The sequence below is a fragment of the Limulus polyphemus genome, unplaced genomic scaffold (assembly GCF_000517525.1).
Source record: "Limulus polyphemus unplaced genomic scaffold, Limulus_polyphemus-2.1.2 Scaffold1729, whole genome shotgun sequence".
Lineage (NCBI taxonomy): Eukaryota > Metazoa > Arthropoda > Merostomata > Xiphosura > Limulidae > Limulus > Limulus polyphemus.
In genome coordinates this window covers 224,169-245,342 of record NW_013667339.1, presented here as the reverse complement: position 1 = coordinate 245,342, position 21,174 = coordinate 224,169, and the positions used below count along the sequence as shown (strand labels likewise).

Below are 21,174 nucleotides of genomic sequence, written 5' to 3'. Positions count from 1 at the left end.
AGCATATATTGAAACAAGATATAAGGATTGATGGCTGGAGAATTCACTGGTCGAAGCGTTGTGAAAATAATAATACACAAAATAAAGACGAGAATAATAGTCTGAATAATTATACCATTAGTAATACTAACTCCTCCTCTCAATCATTTCCCAAAACTACATAAGGATTAACCTCATAAAAAATAACACTAAACATTGATATTACGATTAACTACATGTCAAAAAATAAATTTTATTATCCAACTCACTTCACGAAATTGTGGTGAAACTTGTTGTAACTTCCCAAGGTCACGACAGAACCAAAACCAAGACCAAAAGTAAAGAACACTTGTGTGCCTGCAACAACCCAAACCTGTCAAGAGACAAAAAAAGAAATAAAAAATGAGTTACAGTTTGACCAGTACCTATAAATTCCTTGAAATAAGTGGCCTACTTGTAAATATATTTGCATTGATAATTGGCCTATTTATAATTGATTAAATATGAATATGTTGCTTGTGTGTGTTAATTTAAGCTAATAGATATAACAAAAATGTGATAAATACCAGAGTAAGTAAGTATAACTAACAAGTTCCTTAGCTCATGAAAAAAAAAGAGGAAGCTATGAAACTATTTTGCTAAGTTAATGATTATTTGTTCCATTATTTACAGATCATCTGGTTTACAGCCTTGTTTCCTTATGTGATTCTGACCATACTGTTCTTCCGAGGTGTGACACTTGAAGGTGCTGGAGATGGACTTCTTTTTTATGTTACACCTCAGTTTGAAAAGTTGTTGGATCCAAAGGTATATCCAAATATTTAAACAAATGTGTAATATCCACAAAATGTCTAAGAAAGCATATTTTTCCTTCCTTTATAGATATTTGAGTTGTTTCTTTTAGGAAAGGCTTAAATATCTTAGTGGTTCTGTAAATATATCTCAAACAAAACCTGCTTTTCCCTGTAATAATAAAAGTCATCAATCAGCAAAACACAGACACCATAACCATACAAACTCAGCTTTCAAAGAAATTGAGCAACATGAATAAATGCACATTTTAAAACAGAATTTTGAAATTGTAGATTAACACTCATAGTTAGGTGAAGTTTGGTAATAATACTTTAATTTCAAAGATAAGCCAAACCAATGAAGTAAGCCCCTAAAATATTTGAAACTAAGATTAATTAATTATATCTGAAAAGTATCATACTGGTCAAGTTCAAACAAAGGAAAAACTTTTGTAAAGATACTATAACTGTTATTCTTAACAGCTATACTTTAATATTTAGTAAGAAACTATAAGATTGGAATGAAATTTTAAAAAAGCAGTATACACTTGCCTTCCCACTGTTATGAAGCCCTTTCCAAATAACCAAATAAATCATCACCCAGCCAAGAAGCAAATATAATGACAGTTCCATACGCAAGTTTCCTGGTTCATCAATTCCAGAACTAATACCAAGAACATGATGCCTGAAGAAGAAACAAACAAGAGGGAATCCTCAATAGCCACTGTTTTAATTAGATTTTAAATCCGTCAAAAGATTGAGCTATGATCTAAAAGTTTGTACTTCAAAAAACACGGAGCCATTCTATGAGGTGCTATGTCACGGCTAATGAAACAATATAAATCATATAAAATTTAACATGGATAATATGATGTTTTATATCGATTATATTTATGAGTATGTTTTAAGTTAGTACTGTATTAGTTTGTTTTTATCAGCTTAACAAATCATTGATATGAAAGATTGAAAAGTTAATAAACTCAACAAAACAATGCTAACAGATACAATTTATTACATACTTCCAAAGATTTTTTTCCCTATATTCTTTAGTTACATTTACTTGTGATATAATTATGAAATGTCATAGTAACTGAAGTTTTTCAGGCAAGTTTTTTATAATTGCAAGTGAAGTATAAATGATTGAATGAAAAATAAACAGGTAAAAGAAAAGGTTTCTAAAATACTTTTTTTAGAAAGTAGGCACAGACTTAAATAATAGCAATAAAATTTTTTCTGATAATTCTTAAGTAAAATGCCTTTTGTTTGGAAAATATGAGAACCATCAATACAAATTCATAAAATCTGAAATACCTACATTTTTTACAATATTTGCCCTTAAAATACACAATTTTCACCTTGAAAAAATACTTACTCCCAAAACTCTTTAATAGGTGAGGAAGAATTACCCATAGAAACATTAGCAACAGAAACATTGCCAAACTCAGGATCAAAACAGTTAGCAGTGTTCCAAGGTCTACCACAACCTTTCCATGGAAGATCTGATGTAAATGATGAAACCAGATAAAACAGAGTCCAAGCTATCACAACCACAAAGTAGATGTTGTACAGACATACGATTGTCATTGATGCAAAGCCAACACCTAAAATTTAAGAAAGAAAAAAAAGGAGAAAATGGTATACAAGTTATTTAAATACCAAAAAATTGGAACTTTTAAATCTGTAAAAAAAAATCAGTTTATTCTTTGTAAAAGATGATTTAGCTTTCCTCCCTTCTGGTAGAAAAGGACAAAATTTGTGAATAAGGTTGAACATTCTGATATTTTGTAATAAGTGCAACAAAATAATGACATTTATCAAACTAACACCTGAAAAAAATATATAGTTAAAAAATAACACTAATTTAAGGTTTTGTATAAAGCTTAATTTAGTTGTATAACACCAGTTTTAAATATACAATCTAATTATAGAGTTAAATTACCAAGATTTATTTTTATTACTTAGTGTTTTATTGAGATTTTGGAAGGCATTTTAATTTTTAAGCAGTCTGTGCTCTTACTGACATTTGTTAGGGTAGTCATACAATACTTCTGCCTAAAATGGGCATAACATTTCCTCAATTTCCACTTCAAGTTATACAATATGTCTATCAAAACATTATTGTATGTTTCCTTTAAACCCAATAGACTGAACAAGTAATTACACTGTTACATTAAAAATTAAAAAAACCAACTCAAATATTAACTTTCAAAAGTTAGGAAATCAATCGAAATACTTGTCAGAAACAAACATTTTAAAATATGAAGATTCAGCAGAATAGTACACCTTTCAAAATTATTAAGAGTTTTTTGTTTATAGTAAGCACAGAGTTTCACAATGGGTTATCTGTCCATTGCCAACAATGAGTATTGAAACAGTTTTTAATATTACAAGCTTTTAGGCTTACTGCTGAGCCAGGAAGCAGTTATTAAAGGCACAAGTAGTAGTCAAGAAAATGTAGCAGTTGTTCACGAAGAAGATTTTAAAGACATTGCTACATTAAAATCAACTAGAAATGAATACAATGTTTAAAACTGACTTAATTAAGACACTCTAAGATCTGCACAAAATGTATAAGAAAATTTTTCTAACTAAAATGTTATCATTAAATATTTCTGCTCCATTCAGAATATCTGAAACTTTAACAATTAAGATTAACTACACAAAAATAGGAAGTAAGTTGTAACAAATAAAAATTAGTAGATATTTATAATATTTACAAATGCTGTAATTATGAATTTAATGAAAATATACCTTACAAATATGAATTTAGTTCTGTGAATAAAAGAAGTTACTAATTTTGCAGTATTCATGTTTTTATATTACAATATCATTTAAGTTTTGAGCCTTACATTTGCCTAGGTTTAGAGTTTGTTAAATTTAGAGGCTGAACTCAAAACCATTTCACAAGTTCATTAGAAAAGTAGCAATTCTTACAAAAAAACAACAAGTTTATTGAAAACATTATTCAGTTTAACTATTGTAATATTCTATAACCATAACAGAAAGTAGTTAAAACAAAAGACCCTTTCAACAAAAAAAAGGACTTGCACAGGTACATGAAAGTGATAATTTGGCTAAACCTCATTTAACATTAAGTTTGTAAGAGTAATTACTTGAAACCACAGCTGCAAAAGTATATCAACACTTCAGTGAACACTGGATCTACTATTGAAAACCACTGAACACTGGGGTAAATCTGCAATGTAACAAACTTAACTTTGTCTTCCTTAACCTAGCTTTCTCTACCACTTATTCATCACACAAAAATAAGAAACAAATAACCAGATTGGTCAGTAAATTTTGTCTAAGATCATTATTTAACAATTTCAAAATCAAATATTTTGGCATCTAATCCCTTAATAATATACTATTGTCATAGTACATGGTCAAATGATATAGCCCATTTTGTTGAAAGGTAGATTGATCGACGTGATCAATTTTAATGTTTATAATTATTTTAAATATTACTGTTCATATAATTGAATTTATGGCTTAAAATATAATTAATATATATAATACTGAAAGTACTTAAATGAGATTTCATTATATTCTAATCATCGTAGGTTTGTTGTTTTGTGTATTGAGTTATAAAATTATGTACATCTTATCAGATTGTTTGTTAAATAGAATTGTCTTTATAAATTCATAATTTACTACTTAGTTCTAATCTATAAAGCTAAGTTACTTTTGATCAAAATCTATTAGTAATTTGTATTAGTAACAAACTGTTTTGGTCCTTTACTATGAAATTTATATTTTCAGAAAACAAGTATAAATGGTTTTTATCAAATTTTTTACTGTTTGATCTTTTGCCTTTTTTATGAACATAATTTAAAAGGTAAATGAGAATCATTGTTTGCAGTAAAATTAAATTCAGTTTTAGTAACTTAATCACTTTTATCAAATCCATAAAAAGATACTGTCTTAAAGTCTCTTTCTCTCCCAGTTCTAACCTTACATCTAAAATATAATTGAATATGAATGTTTAATTTATAGTCCTTGACTTACTGATAACAGACACAATTATTATATGCTTGAGCTTATTAACTTATCTCAGTGTGATCCAGCTTCTCAAGGTTTGTGGGCTAAAAGAATATACTCTTAACCTAGTTTTAGACATACTATTTTTAATAGATTCATATACTTACTAAACTAAAACAGTGTTCTCCTTTAACGTTTACCTTGTCTATTCATTTTACATTTGGATAAGTTTTATTCTGATTTCAGTCTTTCTTGTTTGTGAGACCATGGAGGTAACCCTTATCTTAACCAGAGAATGAGGTACTAATTTTCATTTTAATAAATATTATTTTGGTTTTAACCTTACCTATTTATGGGAATACTGAGGGCAAGAGTTTTCTGCAACTAGTGGTTTGAAATAAATCTCAATGCTGGAGGTTGAGGGTTTTAGGCATGCATTGAGTGTGCCATTATCAGTCATGTACTATATCTTTAGTTTCACTTGTTTCATTACAGGAAAAAGTGCTTTCACAGATATAGGTGCTTCCAAACATTGAAAACATTTTGAGTGCAGAGTTTTGTGATTTTGGAAAATGCTCCCTAGAAACAAACATCCAGAAACTATCATGACTCCAATTTTTCTTTGTTAATAACAAAATGGTCAGATTACATCAGTAATTTCCATTGGGTTGCTAAACAGCTCAAGACTCGGCTTTAATGTGTCAAAGTCTGCAAATCTTTCTCAAACACAGCAGAAATATTAAATTTTTTCTGCAAAGGTTGAAAAGTCTGCTGTTCTGTCATCTACCAACAACTCATGGCATGAAGTGGGTAATATTATTTTCATTGAAAAACACACTAAGCAGATGTAGTTTTTTAAAAAGTTTTGAAGTGTCCCACCACCTGGGAGACATTCTACTGCCTACCTTGTAGTCTGAGGTTCAAGTGATCAGTCATGCCAAGGGGGAAAAGGAAGTCTTTATGTTGCAGTTGATAAAAATATGTTGTCAATTTGCTCATTCTGGAGGAAGCAAAGGATTTCTTTTCTAAGTGAAAAGAAATGCTGAAGACACTTTCTTGCATTAGCCATATGTTATTGGAATGTAATGGTAAATCACTAAATTCTGCATTCTATAAAAAAAATCACTAAATTCTTCTTCTATAAAAAAAATAGATGAATTTTCTATGTTTTTGGGATTTTTTTTACTGATGTTTATTATGTTGACAGCACTGCCTATTACATCACTCATCTTCAAAATCATCCCACAAAAGGCTTCTTGATGTATATTACTGTGAAGAGTGAGAGTACCCACTCCATTTTTCTTAAGCAAACAGACTAATCCCAGTTTATTGCAGTCATTGCTCTTACACCATCAGTCACAATGCAGAAGCACTTCTGAAACCCATTATATTCATTAATAACAGAGACAAGCTCTGCATAGATGTCAGATCCTTTTGTACTGCTATCCAAAGTTGCACCTTCAGTTCTTCATGTATTGAGAAATTTTCATCAATATTGTGGATAAAAGTCAGCATTTGAGAGATGTCACTGATATCTGTGCTTTCATCTAAAACTGTTGAAAAGTATTTATATTTTTGAATGGAAAATTTTAGTTTTCATTCATTTCACTTACTCTCCTTGCCACAGTCTGTTGAGCTAATGGTACATTTTCAAAATTTCCAGCCACTTTATCATCCCCAAATGCACGTGCCATTACCACTGCATACTGTTTTACTGTGATTTTTTATTTTTCGAAAGCATAAGAGAGACCTCGTATGATGCAGTAAGACTGTCAGTTCCAAATTTTGCATACTTAAAGCACTTTTTGTTTTTTGCATTTCCCTTTTGAGTTCATCAAAATATCAGCCAGTGATTCTCCTACATACTGGTTGTACTTTATCTTGTGTTCTGTGTTCTTATGATGCCTTATGTTGTATTCCTTTGGTATAGCAAAGGTTTGTAAACACACAAGACACTACAGTTTTCCATTGTTTTCAACAAAGAAACATCTTTCCTCCCAATTCAAATTCAATGCCCTGTGTTCCAATAAACCCTTTCTTTTTGTGGACATTCATTTTAGACTCCAGTGTACAAGGGAGTCTGTGAGCCAAATATGGCTCAAGGGCCCATAGTTGGGCTATCTGATTTATCTGATAAGAAACGAGTTTCTGTTTCACATAAACAATTCCAGCATTTTAATAAACTAAAATAACGAAACCTACACCTACACAAGTTTTATGCATGTACCAATATTCTTTAGCATTGCCAATTATTTTATTGACAATTTTAAAAAAGACAATTTTAATGTTTGGTCGATGAGATTTTGAAATTCATTAAAGAGGTTTCACTAATCAGGCTTGAACTAGCTCATAGAAATCTCACAGTCTCAACCAACATAAACAAAGATCCAAATACAAAAATACTCAATTTCAACAGATCTCAAAATAAGAGATACATTTTTAATTCAACCTTTTTAATGGATAGTTTTCATGACCATTTGAGACCTACAATCAAAATTCTAGGTTAAGCATAATAAAATCTCTGAATAGTGGGAAAAAAGAAACAGTTGAGAAAAGCAACTATTTCACCATCTTAACACGGATAAGTGCATAAGTTTTCCAAAAAATACTCCTAAATTTTTGAAGGTATTTTATATTTAGTTATGCTATATAGTTATATACATAGAATGAAAGAAACTAAAAGTTCTGAAATTAACACTATCTGGAAATAATAACCATACTGTATTGATAGTTTACATTTTAGTTCACCTCTATATGAAGAAATATATTGGAAAATTTAGTCTACTGTTGGAAAATAGAAATTTTAAACAAGTTTTACCAATCTGTCTATAGAATGCTCACCTTCTGATAAAATTTTTCATTCAGAAAATATAACTTCAATGTGTGAATGATGTGAAAGACAAAAACTGTCACGCCTGCCATTAAGAATGGTCGCAGATGTCTTCTGTATACCAATTTGAAATTTCTAGATTAAGAATGAGCTTAGAATATTCATGAACTTGCTATATTATTAATGACTTTCAAAGCTGTTACTATATCTTTCACAAAATAAAAACGTTTATGTATAACTGTTTATTGGGAAACAACGTACAACTTAATATTGACTAAATGAAGAAGTCACCAGTGCTCATTCAAGTGGCAGTTAGATATTACCAAAAGTCAATGAATGTAAAAGAATTTAAAGCTTAATTTCCTTTGCTACAGCCCTACCAACTACACTTGTGGCAGCTGATTGTGGCTCACGCAGATGATTCCACGTGTTTTGACCTGGTTACTCGCTGATCCACGATGAAGATTTGGCTCACTGGAACATACAATAGTCAAGGTGACCCTACTGTCAAATTACGACAGTAGGAAAGATATGAAAACTAGAATATCATTTCAATGAAATGAAAAATTATTTCAGGTAAATTTTGATGAATACCTAAAGAAACATCTATGTGATTTTTTAAGTTTAAGATTACTTTTTATATTTGAAATTGTGTCAAAATTATGAAATTTGGAAAACAATTAGTGAGTTTAGAAACTTATTTTATCATTAAGAAAGAAAATTTTGCCTTTCGTTCAGTTTCTAAAATACTTACATCAAATGTTCTTTTGATATACTTCAACAATTTCTTGCCAAAACTAAAATTGAAGTGTGTCAAAATTGAATGATTATGCAATTTGATCATTCAGGAGAAAAGCATCATAAAGTTGCCATGAATGATTGAGTGGATTAGTTTTTCAGAAATCCCATCATATCAACAATGTTGGTCGTTTCACTACTTAAACTTTAACCAGCTTTACTTTTATCTCAGGTATAATAGAATGAAGCTGCCTCAAACTGTATGTACCCACACTTCCAGTTAGTTCAGCCAGTGAGATTGTCAACTTATTATATTTTCTATATGTAACATCTATGTTTTTAATGACAAACCAAAAAAATTGGGTAAACTCAATTTTTTGAAACCTCTTAATAAATCAACAAGATGATAAAAAACATACTGGCTAAACAATATTATTTATGTAACTTAATACTAAGGGAATGGAATAATAGAGAAACTTCACAAGCAACTACCTAGGTTGCTAACAAAAATATAAATTATAAGATTAATAGAAAAATATGCATACACAAATTGTGCTTGTTATGCTTGGTATCTACTAGATAAGTGTTCAAGTTTTCCAGCTACAAGTCTGTTTGTAAGAGGTACCCCAGGAAGTACAACAAATTGTTATCCTACAAATCCCTTCCAAATTAAATATTTATTTCAACCATGAAAAAATAAATTTACTCAGTCACAAGGAATCTTTGCCAAGTGACAAACACATCAAACCATTGTTATTGGTGGTTATTATTACACATACACATAAACACACATTTATAAGTATGATGGTAAGAAAAACAAAGAAAATGACTGGGACACTCTGTATTGGGGGATAAAATGGAAGAGATATGTAAGTGGGGTTGACATACCTTTAAACATTGGCACTAAGTTCCATATACCAATACCACCAGTGCTAAGGTATTGGCCAACAGCTACCTCCAGGAAAAACAGTGGGATAGCACATAATACTAAACAGATTAGGTATGGAAGGAGGAAAGCACCTAAAATTATAAGACAAAAATCAGAAATTATTTCACTGTATGATATTACATAAAACCTTCCAAAAGTACACCTAAACACACACATTATGGTGAACAAGTATGCTTACTTACAGCAGCAATTATGCACAATAGCCAGTATTTGGAGTGTGTTTCTTTCGTCTTGAATAATAAAGTTTCTCAAGTTAACCAGATAGTGTACACATTTTCCAGTGTGAATTGTGCATGTTAACCAGCGTGTACATTATATAATAGAAATTATGCATGCTGACATGATAATGTGCATATTACCCACAGGGATTTATGTATGTTAATTAGACAATGTGCAAAATTTTCACAGACTAACTTTGCCATGAACAAAAGTGTTTCATAGACTAACTGCACAATGAGCAAAATTGTTTCACAGACATATATATACATTCAACAGTGATATTGGTTGTTATACATAATACCCGAGGAATATGAAAATTCTTTTTTTCACATTAACCATAACATTTCATGTACTCTTCCTCATTGATTTTTTCCTATTAATTACATATTCTATTCCAAAGAGCAATACTGAACTCAAAGGTTTAAGTGCATTAAAACCCCAATTGGTTTTAAATGTTAAAAAGGTAAACAATAAAAGCAAGAGGCAATAGGCTGAAAAAAAAGTGTTTTCATTTGAAAGATGATATGAAATGACTACCATTCCACATCTCTGATGTCAATGACTGTTACTGAGGCAAACCTTAGGTCTGGCAGATAGGGGTGGGTGGGTCCTTTTTCACATCATTAAACTTGTGGTGTGTCTTTGAAAAAATTAATGCAACTAACTATTTTTTTTTTTTTTCAAAATTGTGTTTGAGTTAGTAATTTCTATTTTATTATTTACATATTTTCTATCTATCCTTTGGTCCAGCTATATTTTTTATTTGCCTTATACATTAGCTCACCAACACAGGGCTCACATAGTGGGGATGTATGGATACTATTACTAAGCTGAGGATTGTGTAAAACAATGTTAATTAGTTAGTCATGTGACATGTAATATCATGGTGATTTAAAATTCAACTGATGGAGATGAGATAAGTGTTAAGTTAGCGATTTTTGAAACTGTGATACACAAGAAATTTGATTTGTTAAAAGATGTTATTGCAAACACTTGCTTAATCTTTTATATGTAAATTAAACTTATTTCATTCAAAAATGTCTAATTCTGTTACCACGAATAATCTTACACATTCATCTTCTTCTATTTCTTTTCCGTATTTGTTATTATATGCTATCAATATTTTGCGATTTTTATATTAACAACGTTACTTTTTCATATTTGACGTCAAATTGGACATTCATTTTAGTTAGATCTATTCTCCTCCTAAAAAGAAATAGATCTAAAATACTGCTATGAGATATTAATGTTACAAATACTGTGATAAATTCCTCACCTCCTCCATTTTCATAACACAAATAGGGAAATCGCCATACGTTTCCTAAGCCAACGGCATAGCCAATGCAACTGAAGACAAAATCCAGCTTCCCATTCCATTCACCTCTCTCCATGGAAGACACATTTTCTAAATCCTCATTTTCCTCCTCTGTAAGTGTGGGTACTTGAACTTGAAGACAATTTGGAATGGGGACAACAAGGAGCTTGATCCCATTTTCTGCAGCCAGTGCACTTTGCTCTTCTAGAGGAATTTTCATTATTGAATGTTCAATGAACACGTTGGACTTCTAGCTTTCTTGATAATAATTATGAGTTTAGCCCTATATGCAAATGATAAAATGTATTTAATACACAGTAGAGAGAGAAATACATTTTCATTAAGACTTAAGTTGAATATAGTAAAATACAGATACAGGTCTGCCAAGTTTCGGGAATCTATGTGGGTGAGCCTTTTGATTGAGTAAAATTTTGGAGTGTGAAGTTCTGTGTGAACACCAGTTCTACTCTAGGGAGGGTCTGGGGACCTTTCCCCCATGAAATGGTTTTAATCAATGTACCAAAATGATGCAGTCTTCTTAGATCAATATAATGTTGATTTTAATCAGGATACAGCCAGTGAGGCAACCACAATTAATTATAGAAACCTGCTAATTTCACCAAAATGTAATATGAGATTTTCTTTTCTTACTAATGCGTGTGAACGTCAAAACAGACCCAAAATACGTGAGTCTCAGGATCAATGGGTGGCTATTAGTAGCTCTAAAGATGGATAATGATTGTCCAAAAATACAAAAAAAAATTGTTAGTTGGATATTGACTCAATTATGTTCACCACTTCAATAATTATAATAGAAAACCCAACTTCAGTTATAGATGTAGCTGTCGGTAGTTGCCATTAGTCACTTATTACCTTAGTCTCAACACGTAACCGAAAGTGAATTGACTCTCACTACAAGCATACAGAAGTCACGTCAACAACTTTTAAATTCGGCGCCTCTGTTGTCCTATCGACTTTATGACGTTATAACTTATAACAATTCGCATCATTTTTAGTATATGGTAGATTAAAAAAGTGAGATAATTAAGGTTCGAAAAACTGCGATTGTGTAAAGTACAAAAATGTTGGAATATAATTTATAAATTAGCTGTTACGAAATCTATCAACTTCCAACATAAACATTCAAGCTAATAATTTCTCGATACGCAAACATGTGAAAATTACCAAGGTCACAAATAGCAGTATCTTGAATTTCTTTTCTTTTCTTTTTGGCGTGCGCACAAAAAAAGAGTGACAAAGTATTTCCTCATACATATGAATATAACATTTAATTTATACTTATTTATTACGCATTACGATTAAAATCACTTAATAATAACTTTCTGCTCACAAGGGTCAATTCAAGACACCCCTGTTCGTTTATTTTTAGTAACCTAACTGCAAGTTTAATACGAAATCAATTTTCTATCCACGACGTGAAAGTACTGCGTTTGTTAGTACTGCCATTTATTTGAAGTTTGTTTGTAGTTAAGAACGAAGGACTATCTGTCCTCTGCCCACCACGAGTATCGAAACCCGGTTTCTAGCGTTGTAAGTCTGCAGAAATACCGCTGTGCCACTGGGGGGCACCATTTATGTAAGTATGTACAAGTTTAAAAATTTTTAAAAAGATTAATATTATAAAAATATATGCCTTAATTGGCAACATTGCTAAGCTGTAAAAATGACAAAAAAGAATTCAGTGTGATAAAGAAAGCCATTTCAAATCGACATGAAGAAATGTACATTTTAGGACTAAATTTTCTGTCTTAGTGATTAGCGCACTCGACTACAAATCGAAAGGTCCAAAGTTCGAGATGTGATGTCCACACTTCTAGTCAGAAGTAACACTCAACACCGTTATCTGAAGTTGCCGTTTACCTCGTGTTCGTAAAAAGTGCCGTTTATATTTTAAATACCAATATTCTCCCCCCCCCTCTTCCACCATTTTTTTCAAACTGTATGAAACTTAAACGCTGGAGAAGCTTCTATAATAAATACTTAATTCAAAAAGCGACAGCAGTAATTTTTCTTTATTAGTTCTACTGATTCCACTAGACACATCGGCAACTGTAACATTAAAGACTGATTTTATAACTGTAAAACTATGAATATTTCAAAAGTGGAACCCGCAGTTATATACATATCTTGACTGCTTCTATTAACGCTCGATTATCTTCTAAGTTATCAAACATATTGACATATTTCTTCGTTTGTTTAGCCCCCCCCTCAGTGGCACAGCGGTATGTCTGCGGACTTACAACTCTAGAAACCGGGTTTTGATACCCGTGGTGGGCAGAGCACAAAGAGCGCATTGTATAGCTTTGTGCTTAACTACAAATAAATCGTTTGTTTATAATAATCTCCACTAAGAAAGTTGAGATCTAAAATGTACTATCAAACTATCCAATTCCTAAATCAAATTTTTTGCTAATAATGAAGGCATTTGTAATTTGCATAGATTAGGTTCGTGCCTATACAGTTCAGTCTTGATGCATAGGATCGGCTTTCCCTCACGAAAAAAATAAAGGAAATCAGACTATATCTCTGCCAGTACTTCGTGTATGTTTGTTTTTATAATATCAATTCTATGTCTTATCATAGAAAATATGCGATTATTACAAAGGACTCTGTGTATTATCCCTACATCTTATTTTATATTTATGGCAGAACTAGTTAGGCTAATATTCCGCTGTCCCACAACATGCGGGTGATATCTCATGGCATCAAACATATTCGAACCGCTCCTAGCACTATTGTTAAAATTTAAATATAGCAGCAATGCTAAGTTTCTATTTCCATAACAGTATTCCCCTAGTAACGCAGCGGCAATTTTGAGGGATTGTAACGCTTAAGTTCGAGTTTCGATACCCACAGTTGTCAGAGCACAGATAGCATTATGTGTAGCTTTGTGCTTAACAATAAAACAAACACGCATTTCCTAACTGAAAAAAAGCAACTCTACTTTTAGAATTATTCAAACGAAGAAGAATAGTGAACTATTCGAAAACGCTCGAGTTTTGGGTCTCGTTTGAAAACCATTACAACTTTTGTATGTGATCCTGTGTGCTAACTTCTTGGTCAGAATTTAGAATTATTCGATATGCACTACTTCGTAAACTGCAAGAATTAAATTTTAAGCTATACTGAATGGAATCCAAAGTTGATCTGTCATTTACCCACAATTCTACCTCCTCGGACTAAAATATTTTAGGTTCTGTAATTCATATAAATAAAGATAGTGTTACAAATACGTACGTTAGACGGAAACGGTGCACTGTAGTTTTTATTAAAGCAACAGACAGCAATGGCGCCTGTCTGTGTGATATGATGCTGCTAAAACGTTCCAAATAGAGCGTCTGTTAATTCGATCACAACTGGGACAGTCTAAGCCATTTTTAAGAGACGAGTTTAAGCCAAGTATTTTTGCAAGAACTCCCTCTTGGCAAGTTGCCCAAGGATAAACAGGTCTGCTTGATATTTGGTTTCTGCGCGGGTGTAACTGGCATCACTCTACTCCACGTGTGTCATCTGAAGATACTGTAAAATTACAGTGCATTTGTTAAAGTTCTATTTCTAGCAAAAATTCTGCAGTTGATATTTGAGACAGAATTACCTTTCCGTTTCATATCTTCAGCTTTACCGATGATGATCATATTGTAAATAATCCAGGCTCAAACATACTTCGAGAGGATCTTTTGAATATTTTGGAATGTCTAAATTAAGACTTCTTTTGAAGTACAATCTTTATATATTTGAAACCAGGAGGACGATTAGAAAGTGCATATAAGAAAATCAAGACTAATCACATTCTGGCAATTCCTCTTGCTGTTTCTGTTGTAGATTTCTAGCTTATATAAGTATATGACAAAACAAAATAAAAAATATATGTATTCAAGAATTTCCACTGTTATTTAAGTTCTTTCTGCCTCAGTTTCAAAAGTTTTTGAATATGTTTTTTTTTTAATCTCGCTGTGTGTGTCACTAAATATAAAATGATTGGCAGCTATCATTGTGTCATCTGTGCTAGAATTTATACCTTATCTTTAATACAATAACTTTCCATTCTATGTCAAACTCTATGCGCTACCAAATCGTTAATTACAAGCTTAAATATGCAAACATTGACAGCGCGTGAGTTTTGTTTGGGTAAGCTATTTTATATAGGGTATAGAAGTAAATGAAAACCCTATAATCCGAACGTTTTCGAAAAGTAGACCTTTCTTCTTTAGGGGCAAGCCGTTGGACGGGTGAAATAAAAACTCGTTTTCAACAAACGACAGGAAATTGTGTTTCTATTTGTTTTTTTCTTAATATAATAAACATTAATTAAAAGTCCAATAAATATAGATAAGGGCACCAATAGTGAAAAGAAAGACATACTGTTTTCAAGAATTCTAACAATAGTGGTTACATAGTTCATTCTAATGCTGATGGATATACAACATTGGTAGTTTTTCCGAAATTAGATATGAAATTAGAAAGTCAAGTTTGGTGTTGATTGATCATGAAATGTGGAAACGTATAAGGAACAGACACACACACACACATTGACGTTTATATAGATCACAGAGATTTGAATGAAGCTAAAAATACATAAGTCAACAGGATGGTCTGCTGACCTTACCCTATAAGTAATTCTATATACACGGCGTTTGTAAAAGAATAATAAAAAAACTTATTGTAGTAAACTAGCAGGACAGAACTAAGTATTTTTGGCGTTAAATATAGTTGTGCCAAGTAGTATTTTTGCAGCACGTGCTCCAACGTATGGAACACATCCAGAAGATACCACAGGTGTACCGGGGTTTACGTCGGCTTTTTGTGCTGTTTAAAAATAAATCAATCAAATGTCGTTTTATGTCTATTCAGATTTAACGTAGACTAATAAAAAGAAAATATCATACCTTGCTTGTAATGTCCTCTGACGTATTTGTTGCTCCTGAACTCTTGTCTAAGAATAAAAATAATGAAAGAAGGGGGTAAATAAATATAAATATTAACTCAAATTAAAAAAAAAATCTGTGCTGACTGAGTAGAAACAATTCTGAGATGAAATATTTATTGATTATATTTAATATTTTAAATGTTGCAATTACTTTAAGAACAGGTGTAGATGTAGGAAAACTATTTACAATTTGTTTGTAATTAAGCACAAAGCTACACAATGGGCTATCTGTGCTCTGCCCACCACGGGTATCGAAACCCGGATTCTAGAGTTGTAGGTCCGCAGACATACCGCTGTGCCACTGGGGGCACTACTTACAGTACTCATTCATGAGTTCACTCTACCGACCTACTCTCCTTAATTCTCATATATTGAACGCTTAGATCAACACAACTGTTTTGTCGTACAAAATTTGAATGGATCTCGGTTAATTTAAGAATTTGATGGTTCATAAACAAACGCAGTTATAGATCGCTACAAACGAACTACAAGATAAACATGATGCTAAAAATATAAGGTATGCACTCAAGTGATATCCACGCGAGTATCGTGTGGAATTTGGAGTACGTTTACTTGTTTGAAGTTTTTTTTTTTGGGGGGGGGGAGTACTTTAACGTCACTAATACCATTTTGACAGTCCACTTAGGCAGCAATTCTATACAAATGCGTTTTTGAACAATATTTTAACTTTATTTTTGATGGGTGAGTGATATTCTAACTTTGAACCATGTCTATATTCCACTTGATCATTCCTGCTCTCTACCAAACGTAGTTCGTTTCGGAAGACCTTTGGTAAGTAGTTATTAAATTAATACATACAACCAGAAACTGGTAAAAATTACACATTGGTCTAGGGTCACATATAATGTCCTTGTTGTGGAACAAAGCTAACATTAAAAAGGCAGTTTTGATTGTTTGTAACTAAGCACAAATCTACACAATGGGCTATCTGTGCCCTGCCCACCACGGGTGTCGAAACCCGGATTCTAGCATTGTAAGTCCACAGACGTACGGCTGTGCCACTGGGGGGCAGGCAGTTTTGATGGCTTTACGTACAGTAACTGCTACAAGACATCTAATAATGTTATTAATATGTCCCGCGCTCCTAAAATTAGTGAAGCTTTTCAACTGTTTCGTATTTAATGTACCGAAAAACCACTAACCTATAATATCTTAAACTTGTTATCTCTAATGGACCAGTATAGTCAGAGCAATGCAATTCAAGCACGTAATCCAACAACCATACATGGCTTCTGCAGCATAAGCGGGCGGCTATTGCTACTTGGTACGATCAGAAACAGTATGACGTAATACCGGTGTAACTTCCGCTATGTCTGAATTACGCTACAATGCTGTGTTTGGCTCTGAGTCAACGACTCAACGGTTGGAATTTTTGGATAACTTCTGTTCAGTCACAGCCCATTCTAACACCCTGCAGTTGGCTTTTCTATGTTAATCCAAGCTTTAAGTACAATCCGAATATAAAATAAATTTACTTTTTAAACCAATATTCATTTCTAGTTGAATAATATATGACTCACAAATATAATATTAAGCATACAAAATTGTATTAGAATATAAAAGAACATTTGTAGACTTCCCGTTATACAGGGACATTTTATCAAATTAAAAACTTGATATGTTGACAGAGAAACAAATCACTCATACGTCAGAAGTTTGTTAATGCGTATATTTGACTGATGGACTAGTTTAATTAACCACATCTTTGTAGACCAGGACTTTAAAGTTGCTTAGCAATTTGACGAGAAAGTCATTGCACAGAAGGCTTGGGTGGGGCAAAGAAGGCTGGCTTCACATGAACCTCTTCCCACCCCATGACGGTCCCAAGTTTGACGACCAGGCGAAAAACAGTAAAGCAGGACTAACAAGGCAGTAAAAGAGCATATTCTGGTGTTACGTTTCAAGATAATAAGACCCCCCAGTGGCACAGCGGTATGTCTGCGGACTTATAACGCTAGCATCCGGGTTTTGATACCCGTGGTTGGCAGAGCACAGATAGCCCATTGTGTAGCTTTGTGCTTAATTACAAACAAAATAGCTAATAGGTATTAACCCGAAAGCTTCCTGTCGGAATATATTTAATACGTGCAAACAGTTTTATGCCCAAGCTAAATATTTTAAAACGATAAAAATAATGAAAATAAACATCTAAAGCAGATATACTCTTGAAGTTGTGTTAACAAATAAATAAAAAACATCAAAAAGCAAAATAAGCATTACCGCATAATTTGTTTAGGGTTTCTTCCATCAGAAAAATTTGTCTTATTTTGAAGGAAGGGGTGCTAAAATACTAAATTTTATTTCATGCCTTTAGCCTCCAGAACACAAGTTTCTTGATAGTCAAACAACAATATAAAAAAAAGTCAAAAGTGTGGATCCAAACAGAATATGAAAAACTTTACCAAGGGTTAAGCTATAATAATAATAACCAGCGAACCTGACTTCGATCTACCTATTTGTGGTATAGTATCGTGTTACCAGACCTTAAACATATTTTACCAGTGACGTCATGGTCTGCAGCACACTGTAGTTTTCCATTCCTAGAGAGAGTATAACGTCATCAAACTGAGAGCAGGACAACGTGTCTTAGCAGTCCAGATGTGCACTCAACTCCTGCACCGATACTATTTTTAGTATATTTTCATCGATTCAAATTTTTGCGATCAAAATTGTTAATTTGTATCATACTATAAATCTAATATTTGCACCTAACGGCTCTATAGCGTTTTCGCCTAGCAGGCTTTATTGCATAACACATCCTGCTATGGCGGCTTTTCAGCTAAACACGCACGTTCATCGATCGATTGATCGAACTAGAGACTTCTCAAGCTTGAAATGCAAGCTGCACCCACGTACCTGATTTTGCCGCCATCTTGTATTTTACCGTGTTAACCGTGAAAAACAGTTATTCTCGTCTGCCAAAAAAAGGCATTTAAATCACATTTATTATGATTTATGTATATCTGTCCAAAAAATTATTTTGAATCAGACGTATTAAGTACATTTACCCAAGACATTTTTTTGTTTAGTTTTTAAATATTATTTGCCAACCAAATATTACAAAAATTATACTACTGAAAGAATCTGTTCAAGAGAATGTAGAATGTGATATGATCGGATAACTTGGAGTAACAGAGAACTGCTGAAACATAAAAATCTTGCACGAGTACATTTTCTAAATAACGTAAAAAGAAGTCTGCGTTCTAACTTTGTAAATTCATCGAAATTAGTATTACAATGTCTTGCATCTTCCCCCCCAAAAAAGTCTAAGACGTGAACAACAAATCGTATATGAATTTTAGTAACTTCTGAGCAACATTTTACTTACTCAAAGTGTTGCAACAGATTTGCAACTGTGTTAAATAACCTGACATTTCTTTAAGTGCATACTTGCTACAATCGAAGTCTTAAATGTTGGGGTAAATAGACTGATTGCATAGATTTTAACACTATATTTTTTTATATCACAGAGAAACCTAACTAAGGGTATGTGTTGGAGAACTACGTGTAGGACTACCAATGAGTACCATAAAATAAACTCCCATATGAAAAGAGGAGATTCAAATTTTATTGTAAATGTTTTTCAAACAACCTTATTTTAAAGTTCAAATTAATTGGCTCTGGATGTTGATACATTACGAAGTTGTTCGAATGTTTCAAGTTTTAAGTATACCTAGCCTATTCGAAGAAGTTTCAATAAAAATCTGGAGAAATTTTAACGTTTCCAGGTGAAACAAGTAGTACGTAATATAGAAAAAATTAAATAATGAAAATCAAATGTGTATTATGGCACACTTACCTAATGGAGACGTTCGGCAGGCCGCTCTTCTCAGTTGATGAAACTTCAAATGGTACCAAATACAAAGAGTGAGGTTTTTATATACTTTTTGGGTGTGTTCTTGAAGGTCGCTGCAGGGCCCGGTCCAACAAAGGGATACAAGGTATAACAGCTAGCAGTTTCTTTGTAGTCGTATTCAAACGCCCTGTAGGAACGTAAGAGTAACAATTATAATAAATCATTGGCCTTTAATGTGTTATTCACTATAATATTTTCAGTTAAAGATTAATGTAAAGATGGTTAAAAAAAGAGAATTATATTCAGATACAAACTTGCTAGTTAGTTATTTCTTGGAAAAGTATTAAATATGAGACGTTTCGTATGGGAATAGAAATCGCTCATAGCTTGCCTGTTAAAGCAGGAAATATTTTAAAATGTAGCACTTCTAGGAAGCAAGTTAAAGAAACAAGTTATAAGATGCAACTCTTCTGTTTCAGTCAAGTCACAGAGTCCACCCTTATATATCTACTGATTCTGAAAGGCAGATACCGCTAAGGCTAACAATATATGTAATGCTGTTGAAACTGCCTAAAGCCGGTTTATATTGTGTTTTCACTGCTCAGCTTCGCGATGTATGCGCGCCGTTAAAGTAGAAATTGTTTCCCATAGGCAAGCTAAGGAACATCTGATAAATGTGTGGAGGTTCCAAAGAAACTCACTTATGAAAGCTAAAAGAAATGACAAAATCAAAAAAAAAATGTTCTAGAAAATGGTATTCTAAGAATAAGATAACATATATATTGCTGGACAATTCATTTCATATGTGCATCTTTGTAAACTGTCACAGCAAAAGATAGTTTGAAGTTTTCTTGCTTTCCATTTATATTTAACAATCGAGTTTTCTCTCAAGATGATTTTTTTACACTTTTTGGTTCTTGATATACAACTAAGAAACAGATATGCTTATATTCAATAACAGATCCCATATCATACAAAGCTAAGAACTACAGGTTCGAACTATATAAGCTCTCATCAGCTCAGTGCAATCCAATGGAGCCTTATAGGTTTTTTTGATGTTATAAATATATTTATTTCGATTTCCACCTTTCAAAAGTTGTTATCCAGTATGACATAATATATTTTCCATTTTAAAGTTGAGAAAAATCGTCAAAAAATTGCAAATTAAGCTATAAAATCGTGTATATTCGAAATGATAGTTTTATTAAGATAATACTTTTTCTTTCTTCGAGTAATAAGATTATCAAATTATAAAATCAATACAGAGGAATTATTTTTTAAAAATGTATTCAATATTTCGAAGGGGTTGAAGTGTTTATTTCATTATTCAACATCTTTATTTCAGTTGAGGTAAAAAATTCATATCTGGAGACACGGAGGCAACACTTGAATATAATAGGATGAAGACCATACCACAGAAACGTGAACAGCTGTTTGCTTCCGCAGTCCCTAAAAACTCATAATATTCTAATAGACTACTCTGAAAAAGATATAATAGTGACCACGGGTCACCAACAACAAGTCTTTATCTAAATCTCATATAGAATCATTTGATTGTTTGTTTGTTTGTTTTTAATTATGCACAAAGCTACACAAGGGCTATCTGT

General features: G+C 32.3%; 2 protein-coding genes across 3 annotated transcripts in view; both read right to left on the bottom strand.

Annotated features, from left to right (window-relative positions):
- Positions 1-21,174, bottom strand: part of LOC106464731 (sodium- and chloride-dependent GABA transporter 1-like) — a 52,671-nt gene that overhangs the window by 5,674 nt on the left and 25,823 nt on the right. The gene's annotated exons all lie outside the window — the stretch shown is intronic.
- Positions 823-20,126, bottom strand: LOC111087094 (sodium- and chloride-dependent GABA transporter 2-like). 2 transcript variants are annotated; one of them, XM_022392509.1, is made up of 7 exons: positions 19,959-20,126; positions 19,571-19,754; positions 15,710-15,756; positions 10,764-11,085; positions 9,208-9,339; positions 2,143-2,371; positions 823-1,455 (listed from the first exon to the last, which is right to left on the bottom strand). In XM_022392509.1, the coding sequence occupies exons 4-7, from the start codon at positions 11,020-11,022 to the stop codon at positions 1,254-1,256; spliced, it is 822 nt and encodes a 273-aa protein (XP_022248217.1). In that variant the 5' UTR covers positions 11,023-11,085; positions 15,710-15,756; positions 19,571-19,754; positions 19,959-20,126; the 3' UTR covers positions 823-1,253. The 2 variants fall into 2 exon arrangements, with proteins under 2 accessions (XP_022248217.1, XP_022248218.1); XM_022392510.1 differs by having other exon boundaries at positions 19,882-19,973.